This window comes from Haematobia irritans, chromosome 5 (genome assembly GCF_050003625.1).
Source record: "Haematobia irritans isolate KBUSLIRL chromosome 5, ASM5000362v1, whole genome shotgun sequence".
Lineage (NCBI taxonomy): Eukaryota > Metazoa > Arthropoda > Insecta > Diptera > Muscidae > Haematobia > Haematobia irritans.
In genome coordinates, this window is record NC_134401.1 from 164528547 (window position 1) to 164550925 (window position 22379).

Below are 22379 nucleotides of genomic sequence, written 5' to 3' on the forward strand. Positions count from 1 at the left end.
GATGTATGGGAGCGGATACGCGTCTTTAACCATCTTTTCATTTAGCTTACGGGCGTCCAAGCAGAGTCTGTTCTTCTCCCAGAGTTACGGGAGAATTCCAGGGGCTGTTGCTGACTTCTATGACCCCTAAGGCTAACATCCGGTCGAGCTCCGCATACATCAACTTCTCCACAGCCGGTGAAATCGGATAATGGCGCTGCTTGATGGGTGTGGCGTCCGATGTGTCAATTTCATGCTCCTCCATCCATGTTTTTCCAAGACCATGAATTTCGAAGTCTAGAAAATGCGACTTGGCTTCTTCCAAGGCTTCCTGTTGCTTTCCCGACAGAAAATGTATATTGGAATCTGTATTCACCACACTTATGTTGGAAACAAGGTTTGGGGCAACAGAAAAGCGTTTCCAAAAGTCGACTCCACAATACATTACATTTTCCAGAGTTGGCACCAGATAAACCTCGAAAGGATGTGTTCGGTTGTCATACGAAAATTTTCCTAAAACTTAGTTATTATTTTAATTCGAAAAATTTTTTCGTGAAATGTTTTCTTGTGTACATTTCCAAAAGAAAAGTTTAGAGGGGCCCTCTTATCTATTTTGTAGGTACGGCATGTTGAAGGTCCTTGGCATGATAAATACCAATCGGTCCCGTTCATGTCCTCGATCGATACCAATCGGTCCCGTTCATGTCCACGGGAGCCACCGTGGTGCAATGGTTAGCATGCCCGCCTTGCATACACAAGGTCGTGGGTTCGATTCCTGCTACGACCGAACACCAAAAAGTTTTTCAGCGGTGGATTATCCCACCTCAGTAATGCTGGTGACATTTCTGAGGGTTACAAAGCTTCTCTAAGTGGTTTCACTGCAATGTGGAACGCCGTTCGGACTCGGCTATAAAAAGGAGGTCCCTTGTCATTGAGCTAAACATGGAATCGGGCAGCACTCAGTGATAAGAGAGAAGTTCACCACTGTGGTATCACAATGGACTGAATAGTCTAAGTGAGCCTGATACATCGGGCTGCCACATAACCTAACCTAACCTAACCTATGTCCTCGATCTCATAGAGGTGACGCCCCGATTGTCCCAAAACTCGACACCGCACAAACTTCTTACAAAGTTTAGCGCTTATATTTTTGGACGCATCGCTGAGAATAAAATTCCTACACCCTCAAAAAAAATCGCTTCTTTAACATATGTTCCAAACATATTTTGCAGGAAGCACATATATTATTGCATACTGCCGAAACATTAATATGTTTGTTTTATGTGAACATATTATATGTTTGGAAGCATTTTGAGCCAAAAATGTTATATGCTTGGAAGAATTTTTCCCAAACACGATTGTGCTCATTCCCTAACATACTCGTAATTTTCACTTCCACGAAATTTTTTAGTTATTGGAACCTTTCTCTGTAATACAAATAATGTTGAAGAAATTATTCACTTTTATAAATTTTTTTAAATTTTACCTTTCGCCTGCACGGAGAATCGAACCGAGGACCATACAGTTTGTAAGCCAACACACTATCCACTGGGCTACGTAGCTGTTATAGTCACCAGTAGATAATTATCGTTTTAAGTTACATTTATATAGCATAGTTTGCAGCGCCCACGAGCCCATGCAAACATAACATTATTTAACAGAAACATACATTTGTTTGCCACGTGGAGCAGTTGTTAGCATGTCTGCCTTGCATGCAAAGGGTCGTGGGTTCAATCCCTGCTCCAACCGAACATTTTTTTTTTGTTTTTTTTTTTTTTTTTTTTTTAATTTACATATTTATATTTATACTATATTAATTTTTTTTAAATGAAACTTCGAAATGTGTGTTATTAAAGATTTATAGTCAGTAACAGTGCTTGATATAAACGAAATTGACTGATTTTTGGATAAAATATTATTTTTTATTGCAAAAATAACAATCTTGTAATAAAAAACTGTTTTTGTACAAAACTTTAAAATTTGGAAGGAATTCAAAAACTAACAAAAGAAGAACGTGGAGTCGAGTATAAACATACATACATAATTTTATAATATAAACATAAATTTATTTAGGAGTGAACAGTTTTTTACTAGCATTTAACACCATCGCTCTAAAATTCCTTTTATTTTTCTTTAATAATTCATTTTAAAGAAAATAAACTTTTTAAATTGTTTTAGCTGTAAAACTCGAACATAATGCCCGCTTTTATATTTGATGGTGTCCGTCAACTCCTCGTGGACTACTTTTTAATAAAGAGGAACTAAAGTTTGTTTTTTTACATTTTACTGTGTAATTTTTCACTATTTCCTCCTTATTTCATTTTACTGTCCCAACTCTAAAAAGAGTATAGTGCCCTTTCGTTATTTTTATGAAGACCCCTGATTTCTTTTAACGAACCAAGAAAAAAATTGTGCCCATAATGCCAAAATGATAAACAAAACACATGTCCACACATACATAAAATGCTGCTCTCAAGGCGAAAACATAAGCTGTTTGTTTTTCAAATGTCTATTCTCTTGGTTCAGAATGTATATTCTCTTTATTCAAATTAAATAATATTTAGACTTAAACATATCAAATTTTTGGCCTTATCATAAAACAGTTTTCCGAAACAACATACAAGCGGTTTCACAGAAATTGTTCTCTTTTGACTCTTTTGCTGTGTTATATTGATATCTTTCGTCAACTCTCCCGGTTTCCATCTCTATTTCTCTCTATACTCTCTCTGTCGCTTTGAATAAAATATCACAACATATGTATGTTTAGTCGAAATTTGTAAATTTATATATGTTTGTATTCACACATATGATTTTTATGAAACATTGATGCCCCAAACATAATATATTCTAACATATTAACATAGATGTCCCAAACATTTAGTGTTAGTTTAGGAACATTACATGTTCGCACTTAAATATATTGTGGTTTAAAATCGTGCCCGAAACATATTTTGTTTATATCGGAACATATGAAAAACATATTTTTCTAACAGTGTAGGTACTATATCTATGTCCCCCTCCTCCATCGCCCCTAACTTTTCGGCTAAATCATAAGCACTCGCATGTGTGATCATATTTAGACCGACAAGTGAAAAGTAGGGCGAAAAGCGGGTGGACGTATGCTGTGTACATCTCAAAGAGCATTCGACTGCAGACAAATGTCGCTCCCAGTTGCATTGGTCCTCCGTAACATATGCACGAGTTTTTATAAAAACTTTCATTTACATGGAATTCTTGTGAAAAATTTAATTTGCTAAGAATTTTTGGAAAAATTTCATTCATAAAGAATTTTATTTAAAAAAAAAATCAATTACATAGAATTCTTATAAAAATTGCCATTTGAAAAATTCCAAGGAAAATCTCCTTACCAAGCAGTGTTTATTAAATAGGATTTTATAGAAAATTTTATTTAAAAATAATTTTTATTAAAATTATCTATTGCAAAAGAATGTTTATACAAAATTGCTATTTAAAAAAATATCAAAAATATCTATTGTACAGTATTTTTATAAAAAATTTCATTTACATAGAATTCTTATGAAATATTTCATTTGCAAAGAATTTTATTTTTTATTCATAAAAAAAGTATCAAAAATATTTATTGAAAGTAATTTTTATAAAAAAAATAATTTTCAAAGAGTTTTTATAAAAAAAAATAATTTGCAAATAATTGTTAAAAAATATTTACAAGAATATTTTAATACATAATGAATGTTTATCAAAATCTATTTAAAAATAATTTTTATCAAATATATCTATTACATAGAATTTTATAAAAATATTAATTTACATAGAATTCTTATAAACAAATCGCTTTGGAAAATTTCGAGGAAATTTTTTTATAATAATTTAAAAGTATTTTATAGAAAATTTCATTTAAAAAGAATTTTTATCAAAAAAACTATTGCAAATAATTTTTATTTAAAAACTGTAATTACAAAGAATACTAATAAAAAATTTCATTTGCGAAGAATTTTTAGTTTTTATTCATTTTTTATAAAAAAAAAAAAAAAATTGTAATGTGATTAATGAATATTTTTGAAATTTCATTTACTTTTTATCAAAAAAAATCTAATACAAAAAATTATAAAATATGTTATTTACATAATTTTTTATAAAAAAATCATGTTCAAAGAATTTTTAGTTTTTATTCATTTTTTATAAAAAATTTCATTTACAAGAAATTTTTAATGTGATTAATGAATATTTTTGAAGTTTCATTTACTTTTTATCAAAAAACTATATTACAAAAAAAATTTAAATATTTCATTTACATAATTTTTTATAAAGAAAATCATTTTCAAAATATTTTTACAAAAAAAAATTAATTTACAAGGATTTTTGATTAATGATTTTTTTTATATATTATTTGCAAATGGTCCATGTTCAACAGCATTTTAGAAGATCATCCATAAATTTTTAATATCTATTTATTTAAAAAATGTAATTACAAAGAATACTAATAAAAAATTTCATTTGCAAAGAATTTTTAGTTTTTATTCATTTTTTATAAAAAATGTCATTTACAAAAAAAATTTTAACGTGATTAATGAATATTTTTGAAGTTTCATTTACTTTTTATCATCTATTACAAAAAATTATAAAATATTTTATTTACATAATTTTTTATAAAAAATGTCATTTACAAGAATTGTTTAATGTGATTAATGAATATTTTTGAAGTATCATTTACTTTTTATTAAAAAAAAAATATATTACAAAAAATAAATTTAAACGTTTCATTTAAATAGTTTTTTATAAAAAAAGTCATTTTTATTTTTACAAAAAACATTAATTTACAAGGATTTTTGATTAATGATTTTTTTTATATATTATTTGCAAATGGTCCATGTTCAACAGCATTTTAGAAGATCACCCATAAATATTTAATAGCTATTTACATATGTTTAAGCATAATGAAATATAGTTACCTCGCCCCCTAACCACTCTGTGAAGATGTAAAAGAATGATCTTCTTTATCCATATTTTAATGGGTTTCATTCACGAATTGTGTTTCCTTTAGATAGTCTTCCCCTTAATTCATTAAAGCATCCATACTCCACACACACACTGGAGGCTATGACACCATTACATTAGTTGGGAAAGCGCCTTTTGCATTCTCAAGTTATTAACATTGGTCGTTACCCGCTAATTTCCAACTTACAACCACAATTCATGTGCTTTGCTTGAGAAAGAAAAGAAGCCCATCTAGGAAAGCATGACGAAGGCCATGAATGAATGCATTTGTTAGGATCCCAAATGCAAAATCCCTCGGTTTTTTGCATCCAAAGAAACAATTTAAATAAATACCCAAGTAGATTCATATACTAACATAGGGTATATCAGGGCACAATAAACAAAAAGAAATGCAACTAAATTGAATAGGCCACAATAGCTGTGAGAGATATGGGCATGGTGACTTTAGTGAAGTAGAGGGATTTTTTTTTTTTAATTTTTATGGGACATTTCGTAAAAAGTATTCGGTTTTTGGAAAATAAAGTAAAATAATAAAATAAATAAAAATAAAATAAATAAATGAATAAATGAATAAAAATAAAATTTAAAAAAAAATTAATGAAAATAAATTTTATAAAAAATTTCACTAAAACGGCATTATTATTAGAAATTTCTTAATCAATAAATATATTTTTATATATTTTAATAAATTCTTATTTTTCATTTCATAGTTTTTTTTTAATTGCATTTCAAACCCCAGCCAACCACTAAGTTAAATAGATCACTTTAGTCCTAATGGATATAGACATGGTGACTTTAGTGAATTGTGAAATACTGGGGTTTTTTAATTTTTATAGAAAATTATTTTTTAATGTTTAGTTTATTAGCTAGTTTGTAAGGATTTTTTGTACATTCATAGACTTAATAAATAAATAAGTAAATTTTCATTCAAACTCAATTTTTATAGGAAATTTCATGAAAACGAAATTTATATAGAAAATTGCAATCAAACGAAATAGGAAAATTTATAGAAAATTACTTAAAAATAGAATTTTGTTTATAGGAAAGTTCACTTAACAGAAATTTTTATAAGAATGAAATTATAAAAAAATTCAAAATTAAATTTTTATAGAAAATATTTTAGAAATAAAATAAAAAAAATTAAATATGAAATTCCAATATAGAAACCCAATTAAAAAGGAAATTTTTACAGAAAATTCTTAAAACTAAAAATTTTGTTTATAGGAAAGTTCACATAACCGACTGACTTTAATAAATGGTGAAATACGGGGATATATATTTTTTAATTTTTACAGAAAAATAATTGTTTAAAGAAATTTTCTTAAATTTAAAAATTTTAAATAAAAATTCTTTCATTCAAACTAAATTTTCGTAGGAAATTTCATCCAAACAAAATTTATATAGAAAATTTCAATGAAATGAAAAAGGAAAATTTTAAAGGAACTTAAAAATAAAATTTTGTTTATAGAAAATTTCACCCAACCGACATTTTTATAAGAAAGGAATTACAAAGAAAACTAGAAGTGTCCATATGTAATAGGTACTTTTAGTTAAATGTGGTATCACAATGGACTGAATAGTCTAAGTGAGACTGAAACTTAATCGGGCTGCCACTTCAACCTAACTTTACAAGAAATTTAAAAATTAAAATTTTATAGAAATTTAATTTTTTTTATTAAATTCCATTATAGAAAACCACATAAAAAGGAAATTTTTACAGAAAATTCTTAAAACTAAAAATTTTCGCCAAAATTTCATTACACGAAATGTTTAGAGTATATCCCTTAAAAATTAAACATTGTATAGGCAGTTTAAATTACATGAATTTTTTTATAGAAAATTTAAAAAAAAAATAAAATTTGTGTACCGAAAATTTGTCATAACAAATCTTAAACATACATTTTGTCAAGGCTTTTCAAAATTACATTTAAATCAATCAAATTTTAAAAATTCTATTTACTTTTTGTTAAATAAAATATTTATTAATTTTTTTTTTTAATTACACACACCACACACCAACCAAATTTCTATAGGAAATTTCTTTACAATGCCGTTTTTCTTATAAAAATTTATAATAATAATATTTTTATGGGAAATTTCATTAAAAGACATTTGTATAAAAAAAATCTTAAAAAGAAAATTTTTATAAAGAATTTTTAAAAATGATATGTTTATTAAATTTGCATAGTATTTTAAAATTATAGGAAATTTCTTAAAAAAGAAATGTTCATAGAAAATTAAACAATACAATGTTTATAAGAAATTTTATTAAATGATTTTTTTATTATAATGTCATCATTATTTAAAATTATAGACCAAACAAAATGTTAAATTAAATTAAAAATTTCATAGTATTTTAGAATAATAGGCAATTTCATAAAAATTCAATGTTTATAGAAAATTAAACAACACAATGTTTATAGGAAATTTCATAAAAGAAATCTTTATAGAAAATCTCTTAAAACTAAAATTTTCATAAAAAAATTCTTAAAATAAATTTTTTATAAGAAATTTTATTACATGAAATTTTCATTAAAAATTTCATCGTTATTGAAAATTACAGAACAACAAAATGTTATAGAAAATATCATTAGAATGAAATTTTTAGAAAAAAATTCATAAAAATATAGTTTTTATAGGAAATTTCATTAGATGAAATTTCTATAAGAAATGTTATTGAAATGAAGTTTTTATAGGAACTTCTTTAGATGAAATTTTTATAAGAAATTTTATTGAAATGAAATTTTTATAGGAAATTTCATTTAAAAATAAAAAAAATGCATAAAAATATAATTTTTATGGAAAATTTCATTAGATGAAATTTTTATAAGAAATTTTATTGAAATGAAGTTTTTATAGGAAATTTCATTAAATGAAATTTTTATAAGAAATTTTATTGAAATGAAATTTTTATAGGAAATTTCATTGAATGGAATTTTTATGGGAGATTTCATTAATTAAAATTTTTATAGGAAATTTCATTAAATGAAATTTTTATAGGAAATTTCATTTAAAAATAAAAAAAAATCATAAAAATATAATTTTTATAGGAAATTTCATTAGATGAAATTTTTATAAGAAATTTTATTGAAATGAAATTTTTATAGGAAATTTCATTAAATGAAATTTTTATGGGAGATTTCATTAATTGAAATTTTTATTGGAAATTTCATTAAATGAAAGTTTTATAGGAAAATTTTTAAATGAAATTTTATAGGAAATTTCATTTAAAAATAAAAAAAAATCATAAAAATATAATTTTTATAGGAAATTTCATTAGATGAAATTTTTACAAGAAATTTTATCGAAATTAAGTTTTTATAGGAAATTTCATTAAATGAAATTTTTATAGGAAATTTCATTAATTGCAATTTTTTATAGGAGATTTCATTAAATGAAATTTTTAGAGGAAATTTCATTTAAAAATAAAAAAAAAAATCATAAAAATATAATTTTTATAGGAAATTTCATTAGATGAAATTTATAGGAAATTTCATTAAATGAAAATTTTTATGGGAGATTTCATTAATTGCAATTTTTTATAGGAGATTTCATTAAATGAAATTTTTATAGGAAATTTCATTTAAAAATAAAAAAAAATCATAAAAATATAATTTTTATAGGAAATTTCATTAGATGAAATTTTTATAAGAAATTTTATTGAAATGAAGTTTTTATAGGAAATTTCATTAAATGAAATTTTTATGGGAGATTTCATTAATTGAAATTTTTATTGGAAATTTCATTAAATGAAAGTTTTATAGGAAATTTTTTAAATGAAATTTTTATAGGAAATTTCATTTAAAAATAAAAAAAAATCATAAAAATATAATTTTTATAGGAAATTTCATTAGATGAAATTTTTATAAGAAATTTTATTGAAATGAAATTTTTATAGGAAATTTCATTAAATGAAATTTTTATGGGAGATTTCATTAATTGAAATTTTTATTGAAAATTTCATTAAATGAAAGTTTTATAGGAAATTTTTTAAATGAAATTTTTATGGGAGATTTCATTAATTGAAATTTTTTATAGGAAATTTCATTAAATGAAATTTTTAAAGGAAATTTCATTTAAAAATAAAAAAAAAAATATAAAAATATAATTTTTATAGGAAATTTCATTAGATGAAATTTATAGGGAATTTCATTAAATGAAATTTTTATAGGAAATTTCATTTAAAAATAAAAAAAATTCATAAAAATATAATTTTTATAGGAAATTTCATTAGATGAAATTTTTATAAGAAATTTTATAGAAATGAATTTTTTATAGGAAATTTCATTAAATGAAATTTTTATGGGAGATTTCATTAATTGCAATTTTTATAGGAAATTTCATTAAATGAAATTTTTATAGGAAAATTTTTAAATGAAATTTTTATAGGAAATTTCATTTAAAAATAAAAAAAATCATAAAAATATAATTTTTATAGGAAATTTCATTAGATGAAATTTTTATAAGCAATTTTATTGAAATGAAGTTTTTATAGGAAATTTCATTAAATGAAATATTTTTTTATGTGAGATTTCATTAATTGAAATTTTTGTAGGAAATTTCATTAAATGAAATTTTTAGAGGAAATTTCATTTAAAAATAAAAAAAAATCATAAAAATATAATTTTTATAGGAAATTTCATTAGATGAAATTTTTATAAGAAATTTCATTAAATGAAAATTTTTATGGGGGATTTCATTAATTGCAATTTTTTATAGGAGATTTCATTAAATGAAATTTTTGTAGGAAATTTCGTTTAAAAATAAAAAAAAAAAATCATAAAAATATAATTTTTATAGGAAATTTTTATAGAAATGAATTTTTTATAGGAAATTTCATTAAATGAAATTTTTATTTCATTAATTGAAATTTTTATTGGAAATTTCATTAAATGAAAGTTTTATAGGAAATTTTTTAAATGAAATTTGTATAGGAAATTTCATTTAAAAATAAAAAAAATCATAAAAATATAATTTTTATATGAAATTTCATTGGATTAAATTTTTATAAGAAATTTTATTGAAATTAAATTTTTATGGGAAATTTCATTAAATGAAATTTTTATGGGAGATTTCATTAATTGAAAATTTCATAGGAAGTTTCATTAAATGAAAGTTTTATAGGAAATTTTTTAAATGAAATTTCATTTAAAAATAAAAAAATCATAAAAATATAATTTTTATAGGAAATTTCATTAGATGAAATTTTTATAAGAAATTTTATTGAAATTAAGTTTTTATAGGTAATTTCATTAGATGAAATTTTTATAAGAAATGTTATTGAAATTAAATTTTTATAGGAAATTTCATTAATTAAAATTGTTATAGGAAATTTCATTAAATGAAATTTTTATAGGAAATTTCATTTAAAAATATTTCCTACAAAAATTTCATTTAATGAAATTTCCTATAAAAAATTTCATTAATGAATCGAAATTTTTATAAAAAAAATTCTTAAAAATAAATTTTTATAGGATTTTTTTTTTAATAAAAGTTATAGTTTTTAAAACCACAGTGCACCTTTAATTTCCACCAAAAGCCGCGACGTGTTATCTCGCCTGAGGGCTTCTGAACTAATGGTGGAAAGCACATTATGGGGGGACCAAGAAAAATACATTAGTAAGTGCATCTGCAAGTTGTATGCATATCAGCGAGTGCATAAATGTTCATTTGGGCCTTCACATTTGAGCTTGGATAGTGTTTTCTTTCGTTAGTTTGCTCATTAATTGCCTGGAAAACACCATCAATCACGACTTGCTGGTTTTAATGTAGAGGAGGTGACTTAGAGAAAATACCTCAGCATGCTAGTGAGTGTTCTTTTCTTTTGCGCTATGGTCCCAAAGGTAAAACGGTACTGAAAATTTGTTAAAGTTGTGGTGGTGGAGGATTCTTTGGCTTCGCTAGAGGCCATCAAAATGCGAAAGACTTAAATAACCACAATTTGATTAGCGGTAACTTTAAACAGTTGCAAAATTGAATATGGGGGTTCTTAAGAATATGAACTCCAAGATGACATTAAAAATGATTTCTGATTTTTTTAATGCATTTGAATGAAATTGTTTATAATTGTAAATGGAACGATTTAACGATTTATTTTAAATACCACTCAAATGAAATTTTCTATAAAAATTCTATTTCTATTAAATATTTTATTATTTTATTTATTTTCATATTGGATTTTCTTACTTAATTTATAAATCATCCTTCTATCTGAGATATTCTATAAAAATTTCATTTAAACAAAATTTTATTTACAAAATTCTATTTAACCCATTTTTAATTCGAAAATGTTTAATTTTTTTTTTTTGCAGCATGAGCCGGGTTATGAAATCCAAAGAAAGGAGACAATTACAAACATGCCGAGATCATAAGGCTTTACAGGTAATTAAAAAAACAGAAAACTTTGTTTATCCACCCTGTGTTGACCCCCGATTTCCTCTATCCATAGACTCGTTTTGCTCGTCAGGAAAATCTTTTGCATGCTCTGCAACAGGAAAACAAAGCTCTTCTCACTCGCATACGCCAATACGAACACTGCCTGGACGATGTTATGCGCAAAGTGGTCGATGCCATTGTGGCCGAAGATAATCTGCGTGAAGAAGTTGTCCTACTCAAGAGTCGTGTACGTGATTTAGAAGCACAAAATGCTGCTCTATCGGCAAGTCCAGCCAAGGGTCGTGATGAGGGTTATTGTACGATGAGCAGTGGTCAACCACAACCATCGAATGGTCATCTAGAAGATTTACCCGAAGAACCGGAACAATGGCTGTTACCCGCCGAACCATGTTCGACGGAAATGGAAGATTGGAGTATGTCGCAAGAGGAATTGGCTGTGATAACATTGGATGAAAATCGGGAGCAACAACAGAGAAGGCAACAATTGAAGATGGACAGTGGCAGTAGTGCGAATGGTGATCATGATTGGATATGGAATTCAAATGATTTGTTAAATTCCACAATGGTCGAAACCGATTCGGTAACGGATAATATATCGCAGTTGTTGCAACAAAAGGTAGGAAGCACTAAGAATTCAAAAAAAAAAACAAATTTTGAAGCCTAGCAAAAGGTTTGAAATATATTTGAACTCAAAACCAAGTGAAATGGTACATTTTAAAGCAGTGTTGAATTCATGTAATTAAAAAATCTTAATATGAATAATAATTACTTTAAACAAAAAACTGTTCATATATAGAACTAGGAAGAAGATTTCTGATTTGCATGTAAATACAAAATTTCAGAATTTCGACTAATCGACTTTTTGCCAAAAAAAAGTCAAAAAGTCGAAGTCGACTTTTATTAATACCCCAAATCAAATATTGAATTTTTTAAAATGGAGTCAATTCAACTAATCGACTATTAATGTTGGTCCAAATAGACTAATCGAGGTTTAAGGAGAATCGAACGTGATTTCGATTCTAATCAGAAGAGCAACATTCTCTAAATTGATTGCAAAATATGAAAGACATTGTCATAGCTATTGTATGCAGGATCCTTCAGAATATTTGGAATTAAGAACAACTTTGGAAGGGCACAACCAATGGGGCGAAAATGCATTTAGTGAAAAAAATTTTCTATAGAAGTAAATTTTTAAAAGTTTTTCTATAGAAATAAAATTTTGACAAAATTTTCTATAGAGATAAAATTTTGACAAAATTTTCTATAGAAATAAAATGTTGGCAAATTTTTCTATAGAAGTAATTTTGACAAAATTTTGTAAAGAAGTAAAATTTTGACAAAATTTTCTATAGAAATAAAATTTTGACAAAATTTTCGACAGAAATAAAATTTTGACAAAATTTTCTATAGAAATAAAATTTTGACAAAATTTTCTATAGTAATAAAATTTCGACAAAATTTTCTACAGAAATAAAATTTTAACAAAATTATCCAAAGAAATAAAATTTTGACAAACCTTTTGATTGAAGTAAATTTTAACAAAAGTTTCTAGTGATATAAAATATTGACAAAATTTTATCTCAAAAAAATTTTTGTATATACCCGAAAAAAATTTAATTTTTTATTGGGGCGAAAATGCAATTAGTGAAAAGTTTGTGTAACTCTAGGGCAACATATTTTCGCAGAACAAACTTGGGCTTAACCTTAGACAAGTTTTTGCTGAATTTTCATCAAAACGTCGAAAGTCACCACATCAAAAGTTGACTTTTCGATAATCGCAAAAGTCCAAAAAAAGTCCTCCTCCAAAAAAATTATGTTTTGAAAACTATAAATCCAATTTAACGCAATCATTTGAAAAATATTTAAATTCAAATCGAATACAAAGACTAGTGCTTGAAAAGATTGCAATTCCAATAAATTGAGCAAAGATTGTATAATAAAATTCAAATAATTGATCTGCACTCATTATCAATGCTTTTAATCGCGAAATTATTTGATCTAAATAATATTCAATTGACGCTATTTCTCTGTTCTTAGCCTTTACATACTTATAGAATATAAAATTCAAAAAACAAAAAAATTAAATTTGAATCTGTACCCACGGTTTTTACTTTTTTTCTATAAAAATAAAATTTTGACAAAAGTTTCTAAAGAAATAAAATTTTGACAAAATTTTCTATAGAACTAATATTTTGACAACATTTTCCAGAGAAATAAAATTTTTACAAAATATTCCAGAGAAATAAAATTTTTACAAAATTTTCTATAGAAGTAAATTTTTACAACTTTTTCTATAGAAATAAAATTTTGACAAAATTTTCTATAGAAATAAAATTTTGACAAAATTTTCTACAAATATAAAATTTTGACAAAATTTTCTATAGAAATAAAATTTTGGCAAAATTTTCTATAGAAATAAAATTTGACAAAATTTTCTATAGAAATAAAATTTTTACAAAATTTTCCAGAGAACTAACATCTTGGCAAAATTTCTATAGAGGTAAATTTTGACAAAATTTTCTATGTAAGTAAATTTGACAAAAATTTTGTAAAGAAGTAAAATTTTGACACAATTTTCTATAGAAATAAAATTTTGACAAAATTTTCTATAGATATAAAAATTTTGACAAAATTTTCTATAGAAATAAAATTTTGACAAAATTTTCCAGAGAACTAAAATTTTGGCAAAATTTCTATAGAAGTAAATTTGACAAAATTTTGTAAAGAAGTAAAATTTTGACAAAATTTTCTATAGAAATAAAATTTTGACAAAATTTTCTATAGATATAAAAATTTGACAAAATTTTCTATAGAAATACAATTTTGGCAAAATTTTTTATAGATGTAAAATGTTGACAAAATTTTCTATCTAAATAAAATTTTGAAAAAATTTTCTATAGAAATAAAATTTTGAAAAAATTTTCTATAGAAATAAAATTTTGACAAAATTTTCTATAAAAAGAAAATTTTGACAAAATTTTCGATAGAAATAAAATTTTGACAAAATTTTCTATAGATATAAAAATTTTGACAAAAATTTCTATAGAAATACAATTTTGACAAAATTTTCTATAGAATAAAATTTTGACAAAATTTTCTATAAAAATAAAATTTTGACAAAATTTTCTATAGAAATAAAATTTTGACAAAATTTTCTATAGAAATAAAATTTTGACATCATTTTCTATAAAAATGAAAATTTGACAAAATTTTCTATAGAAATAAAATTTTGACAAAATTTTCTGTAAAAAGAAAATGTTGACAAAATTTTCTATAGAAATAAAATTTTGACAAAATCTTCTATAGATATAAAAATTTTGACAAAATTTTCTATAGAAATACAATTTTGACAAAATTTTCTATAGAAATAAAATTTTGACAAAATTTTCTATAGAAATAAAATTTTGACAAAATTTTCTATAAAAATAAAATTTTGACAAAATTTTCTATAAAAATAAAATTTTGACAAAATTTTCTGTAGAAATAAAATTTTGACCAAATTTTCTATAGATATGAAATTTTTGACAAAATTTTCTATAGAAATACAATTTTGACAAAATTTTCTATAGAAATACAATTTTGACAAAATTTTCTATAGAAATACCATTTTGACAAAATTTTCTATAGAAATAAAATTTTGACAAAATTTTCCATAGAAATAAAATTTTGACAAAACTTTCCAGAGAGCTAAAATTTTGGCAAAATTTTCTATAGAAGTAAATTTGACAAAATTTTGACCAAATTTTCTATAGAAATAAAATTTTGACAAAACTTTCTATAGAAATAAAACAGTAATAAAATTTTTACAAAATTTTTTATTAAAATAAAATCTTGACAAAATTTTTTATTAAAATAAAATTTTGACAAAATTTTCTATTAAAATAAAATTTTGACAAAATTTTCTATTAAAATAAAATTTTGACAAAACTTTCCAGAGAGATAAAATTTTGGCAAAATTTTCTATAGAAGTAAATTTGACAAAATTTTGTAAAGAAGTAAAATTTTGACAAAATTTTCTATAGAAATAAAATTTTGACAAAATTTTCTATAGATATAAAAATTTGACAAAATTTTCTATAGAAATACAATTTTGGCAAAATTTTTTATAGATGTAAAATGTTGACAAAATTTTCTATCTAAATAAAATTTTGAAAAAATTTTCTATAGAAATAAAATTTTGAAAAAATTTTCTATAGAAATAAAATTTTGACAAAATTTTCTATAAAAAGAAAATTTTGACAAAATTTTCGATAGAAATAAAATTTTGACAAAATTTTCTATAGATATAAAAATTTTGACAAAAATTTCTATAGAAATACAATTTTGACAAAATTTTCTATAGAATAAAATTTTGACAAAATTTTCTATAAAAATAAAATTTTGACAAAATTTTCTATAGAAATAAAATTTTGACAAAATTTTCTATAGAAATAAAATTTTGACATCATTTTCTATAAAAATGAAAATTTGACAAAATTTTCTATAGAAATAAAATTTTGACAAAATTTTCTGTAAAAAGAAAATGTTGACAAAATTTTCTATAGAAATAAAATTTTGACAAAATCTTCTATAGATATAAAAATTTTGACAAAATTTTCTATAGAAATACAATTTTGACAAAATTTTCTATAGAAATAAAATTTTGACAAAATTTTCTATAGAAATAAAATTTTGACAAAATTTTCTATAAAAATAAAATTTTGACAAAATTTTCTATAAAAATACAATTTTGACAAAATTTTCTGTAGAAATAAAATTTTGACCAAATTTTCTATAGATATGAAATTTTTGACAAAATTTTCTATAGAAATACAATTTTGACAAAATTTTCTATAGAAATACAATTTTGACAAAATTTTCTATAGAAATACCATTTTGACAAAATTTTCTATAGAAATAAAATTTTGACAAAATTTTCCATAGAAATAAAATTTTGACAAAACTTTCCAGAGAGCTAAAATTTTGGCAAAATTTTCTATAGAAGTAAATTTGACAAAATTTTGACCAAATTTTCTATAGAAATAAAATTTTGACAAAACTTTCTATAGAAATAAAACAGTAATAAAATTTTTACAAAATTTTTTATTAAAATAAAATCTTGACAAAATTTTTTATTAAAATAAAATTTTGACAAAATTTTCTATTAAAATAAAATTTTGACAAAATTTTCTATTAAAATAAAATTTTGACAAAACTTTCCAGAGAGCTAAAATTTTGGCAAAATTTTCTATAGAAGTAAATTTGACAAAATTTTGTAAAGAAGTAAAATTTTGACAAAATTTTCTATAGAAATAAAATTTTGACAAAATTTTCTATAGATATAAAAATTTGACAAAATTTTCTATAGAAATACAATTTTGGCAAAATTTTTTATAGATGTAAAATGTTGACAAAATTTTCTATCTAAATAAAATTTTGAAAAAATTTTCTATAGAAATAAAATTTTGAAAAAATTTTCTATAGAAATAAAATTTTGACAAAATTTTCTATAGATATAAAAATTTTGACAAAATTTTCTATAGAAATAAAATTTTGACAAAATTTTCTATAGAAATAAAATTTTGACAAAATTTTCTATAAAAATAAAATTTTGACAAAATTTTCTATAGAAATAAAATTTTGACATCATTTTCTATAAAAATGAAAATTTGACAAAATTTTCTATAGAAATAAAATTTTGACAAAATTTTCTATAGAAATACAATTTTGACAAAATTTTCTATCGAAATAAAATTTTGACAAAATTTTCTGTAAAAAGAAAATGTTGACAAAATTTTCTATAGAAATAAAATTTTGACAAAATTTTCTATAGATATAAAAATTTTGACAAAATTTTCTATAGAAATACAATTTTGACAAAATTTTCTATAGAAATACAATTTTGACAAAATTTTCTATAGAAATAAAATTTTGACAAAATTTTCTATAGAAATAAAATTTTGACAAAATTTTCTATAAAAATAAAATTTTGACAAAATTTTCTATAAAAATAAAATTTTGACAAAATTTTCTGTAGAAATAAAATTTTGACCAAATTTTCTATAGATATGAAATTTTTGACAAAATTTTCTATAGAAATACAATTTTGACAAAATTTTCTATAGAAATACAATTTTGACAAAATTTTCTATAGAAATACCATTTTGACAAAATTTTCTATAGAAATAAAATTTTGACAAAATTTTCCATAGAAATAAAATTTTGACAAAACTTTCCAGAGAGCTAAAATTTTGGCAAAATTTTCTATAGAAGTAAATTTGACAAAATTTTGACCAAATTTTCTATAGAAATAAAATTTTGACAAAATTTTCTATAGAAATAAAACAGTAATAAAATTTTTACAAAATTTTTTATTAAAATAAAATCTTGACAAAATTTTTTATTAAAATAAAATTTTGACAAAATTTTCTATTAAAATAAAATTTTGACAAAATTTTCTATTAAAATAAAATTTTGACAAAATTTTCTATTAAAATAAAATTTTGACAAAACTTTCCAGAGAGCTAAAATTTTGGCAAAATTTTCTATAGAAGTAAATTTGACAAAATTTTGACCAAATTTTCTATAGAAATAAAATTTTGACAAAACTTTCTATAGAAATAATTCAGTAATAAAATTTTTACAAAAGTTTTTATTAAAATAAAATCTTGACAAAATTTTCTATTAAAATAAAATTTTGACAAAATTTTCTAATAAAATAAAATTTTGACAAAATTTTCTATTAAAATAAAATTTTGACAAAATTTTCTATTAAAATAAAATTTTCTACAGAAATACAATTTTAACAAAATTTTCCAAAGAAATAAAATTTTGACAAACTTTTCGATTGAAGTAAATTTTAACAAAAGTTTCTAGTGATATAAAATATTGACAAAATTTTATCTCAAAGAAATTTTTAATATATACCCGAAAAATTTTTAATTTTTTGTAATCTATATATTTTATCTCATATTTGTAGATAATCTATTCTGAGGATGAAGAAGTCACCTGTACGGAATTCACCAATGATTTCTATAAATTGGTTAATATACGTTCAAACTCGGCTCGCAGTCTATATTCTTATATAGATGATGATACAGACGATGAGGATGATGACGAAGACGATGACGAGGAAGAAGAAGGTAAGGGTTTATTTATGTCACCTTACATACTTGCTTACTAAATTTGATCACTTTATCTTTGCAGATGATATGGCAGACGATGGCAATGCCAGTTTATCGCCCAGTCATAAACGTTTACGCTCAAAAGTTCTTAAATCCCGCCAAACACTACCTAGTCCTACGCCCAGCGAAGCTGGTAGGGCTCAAGTAACTAGTTGTTCCTCCAGCGAAACTGATGATTTCTCCCACTGTACAACCACAACCAATTCCATCCATACTGAAATACCATTGCACACATTGGAAGAGAACGATGGATCGTCATGCTGTGAAGATGTGCACATCAATGATGAATTATCACATCGTGATCACCAGCTAAATCATCACAGTGATATAGAAATTGAAGATGTGGTTCATCCTATGATAGATGATTGCTCCAAATTATCTTCATCACCTTCACCCTTAATGAATCACCATACAAATCATCAACGACACTTGAGTGAACATATGACAGAAAAGGAATGTATAGAGCAGATAATAAAGACCGAACTGAGCCGTACTCCCAAGAGGCATAAATTAATGAAATCTCAATCGACTATTGAAGAGAGGGAAACTTGTCAAATTTTACGGAATCAATACTCACCCCAACATCTGGGAAATGGTAAAGAATCCAAGGTGATACGAAGTGGTAGTGTCAATGGAAATCTTGTGGCCAAATGTAATGGTGGCAAATTGTTGGAGCGTTTACAAAATGCCAATAATTCTTGGAGACGTAGTAATGGTTGGAAAAGGGTCATGTCGCCATCTCGATCGCCCACAGCAGTTTCACCAAAAAAGGTATTATTTATAAGGGAATAAAAAAGACACTGCCGATTTGTGAAATTCTCTACACAGAAAAGTTTTTTCACCAAAATATTTCCAATTAAAATTTTAATTGAATTTTCAAAAATATTCATTTAAACATTTAATTGATGCTTTAAATTTTTTTAAATATCGAATAGTCGAAATCCAATTTAACACATTCATTTGAAAAATATTTGAATTCAAATCGAATACAAATACTAATGTTTGAAGAGATTGCATTTCCAATAAAAGAAATAAAATTTTAGCAAAATTTTCTATAGAAATAATTTTTTACCAAACTTTTCAAGAAAAATAAAATGTTGACAAAATTTTCTAGAGAAATAAAATTTTGACAAAATTTTCTATAGAAATAAAATTTTGGCAAAATTTTCTATAAAAATAAAATTTTGAAATAAAACTTCGACAAAATTTTCTATAGAAAAAATATTTTGACAAAATTTTCTATAGAAATAAAATTTTGACAAAATGTTCTATAGAAGTAAAATTTTAACAAAACTTTCTATAGAAATAAAATTTTGACAAATATTTCTATAGAAATAAAATTTTGTCAAAATCTTATAGAGAAATAAAATTTTGCCAAGAATTTTCTATAGAAACAAAATTTTGCCAAAATTTTCTATAGAAATAAAATTTGGCCAAAATTTTCTATAGAAATAAAATTTTAACAAATAATTTTTGACATGTTTGATTGATGCAATAGAAGGTTATCTTGTGCTAAATGTTAGTAAGGTCGGGTAATAAATAAGACTATTTTGGTAAAAAATAGGGTTATTAGTGCAAAATTTTCAAAATAGGGCGATACATATATATGGGAGCTATATATAAATCTGAACCGATTTGGATGATATTTGGCAGGTTCGGTTGATACCACAGAGGGTTACCTTTTGCTAAATTTGAGTAATATTAGGTAATAAATAAGGGTTTTGCGGCCAAATTTGGGAAAATCGGGTGATACATATATATGGGAGCTATATCTAAATCTGAACCGATTCCGATGAAATTTTGCACACTTGAAGGGAGATGAAAAAGATTACTTTGTGCCAAATTTGACGATTAGTAAAAAAGCGCAACGTAACCCCATTTGTCGAAATCGGTCGATACATATATATGGGAGCTATATCTAAATTTGTTCCGATTTCTTCCAAATTCAATAGCGTTCGTTTTTGTACCCAAAAAACACCCTGTACCAAATTTCATCAAAATCGGTTAATAATTGCGACCGGAATCTTGCGAACAACAAATACATGGACAGACGGATGGACGGACACCAAGCGCTAGATCGACTCAGGAGGTGATTCTGAGTCGATCGGTATATAATAGAGGTGTTCACGTGACACGAAATTGTCGTGACTCACGAAAATTTTCGTGATTCGTGCGTGAGTCGTGAGTCACGCTCATGACAACAGCGTGAGTGTGCGTGAGCGTTATTAACAAATCAAAAAGTCGTGCGTGAGCGTGAGTCACGAAATTAATATCTTCGTGAGTGTGAGTTAGTAACGAAATACACTCACGAAAATATTCCTGCTCACCAACATAAAAAGCTTAAGAGTTAAATTCAATAACAATTTTAGTGACACCTGGGATGTTAAGAGTTTAATAACACTCTTGATTTTTATAATGCTCATGTTTTCAGACACTTCGGTAAGGTAAATTAATCATAAAACTATTCGTGAGTCACGATATTTTTCGTGAGTAACGCTATTTTTCGTGAGTCACGACGTTTTCGTGCGTGAGTAAAAATTTTCTTTTCGTGAGTGTGCGTGAGCGTGAGTCCTACCAAAAAATATCGTGCGTGAGTAAGATTTTTCAGTCGTGAGTGTGCGTGAGCGTGAGTAAACTATTACTGACGTGCACACCTCTAGTATATATTTTATGGGGTCTAAAATCAATATTTCTGGTAGGCACATTTTTGTGGTTATGTGGTTTAGGGTATAATAAGATAGGTTAGGTTAGGTGGCAGCCCGATGTATCAGGCTCACTTAGGCTTTTCAGTCCATTGTGATACCACATTGGTGAACTAGGGTATAATAACTTTTTAATTGGAAATATTTCGGTGTTTTTTTTTTTTTTTTGCTGTCTACTATGATTTCTGTGATTGAAGACATATTAATTAAAAATTAATTGCTTTCATTAACTTCGTGATTGAATCCAAAAATATTTTTTTTGTATTATTTTTTACTGTATAATATTAACATTTAATATATTACTTTTTTTATTCGCTTTTCTAGGATATTAAATCAAATGATGCCAAGAGTCCACCCAAAGTGATACCAACTCGTATACCCTCCTGTATATCACCTTCGTCATTGCATCACTCCTCCAATAATCAGCAAACGACAAAGGTCCATACAACTTCAACGGGCAATAATCACCAAAATTCACCCCAACTATCTCCTGCAGCGCGTAAATCCAAAATTCCTCCTCCTGTACCCGTTAGACGTTCCTATGCAAGTTAAATACTAAACTCCTAGGATCCCTCCCATATTTATATATATATGTGTATCTGGAAAACCTAATGACTAAGGGACATACTTTACCCCTCAAACATAAATGGTTCAAAAGTTTTGTATATAAAAATAATTAAAATGTATATTTAAGACTAGTAGTTCAACTAAGTTCGATAATATACATACATATATAAACGAATATGTTTAATAGTTATAGATTTATATAAAAAAGACTAATATGTGATATACATTTGAAAAATTATTTTTTAAATATTAATTAACGAAGAAAAAAAACTGTTGAAAAAAAAACTATGTAAGAAAACACCAAATTTATAAAACAAAAAACAACAACACTACACGATTTATGTAATTTTGTAAATTAAAAACGAAAATATTGTCTAAATGGGAAAATGGGTCATGTATATGTTTTTTCTTAAATTTAAAGCTACTAGATGAGTTATGGAAATGTTTAATGGAATGTTGTGTATGTTTTGTCTGCTGAAAAAAGAGAAGAAACCTTGTCAGAATTAGAGATTTGTTTTTAAAAATTACACACAATTCAGTCAGATGATTTTTAATTTGTATAATATTTATTTTAAATTATATGCAAGTGTATTTT

At 24.2% G+C, this 22379-nt stretch overlaps 1 protein-coding gene across 6 annotated transcripts in view; it reads left to right on the forward strand.

Annotated features, from left to right (window-relative positions):
• Positions 1-22379, forward strand: part of LOC142239297 (uncharacterized) — a 351852-nt gene extending 329473 nt beyond the window's left edge. For all 6 annotated transcript variants that reach the window (XM_075311082.1, XM_075311083.1, XM_075311084.1 and 3 more), the window contains 5 exons: positions 11268-11337; positions 11405-11968; positions 18311-18473; positions 18538-19286; positions 21542-22379. In XM_075311082.1, coding sequence (XP_075167197.1) covers positions 11268-11337; positions 11405-11968; positions 18311-18473; positions 18538-19286; positions 21542-21769 — 1774 coding nt within the window. In that variant the 3' untranslated portion in view covers positions 21770-22379. The remainder of the gene's footprint in view (positions 1-11267; positions 11338-11404; positions 11969-18310; positions 18474-18537; positions 19287-21541) is intronic.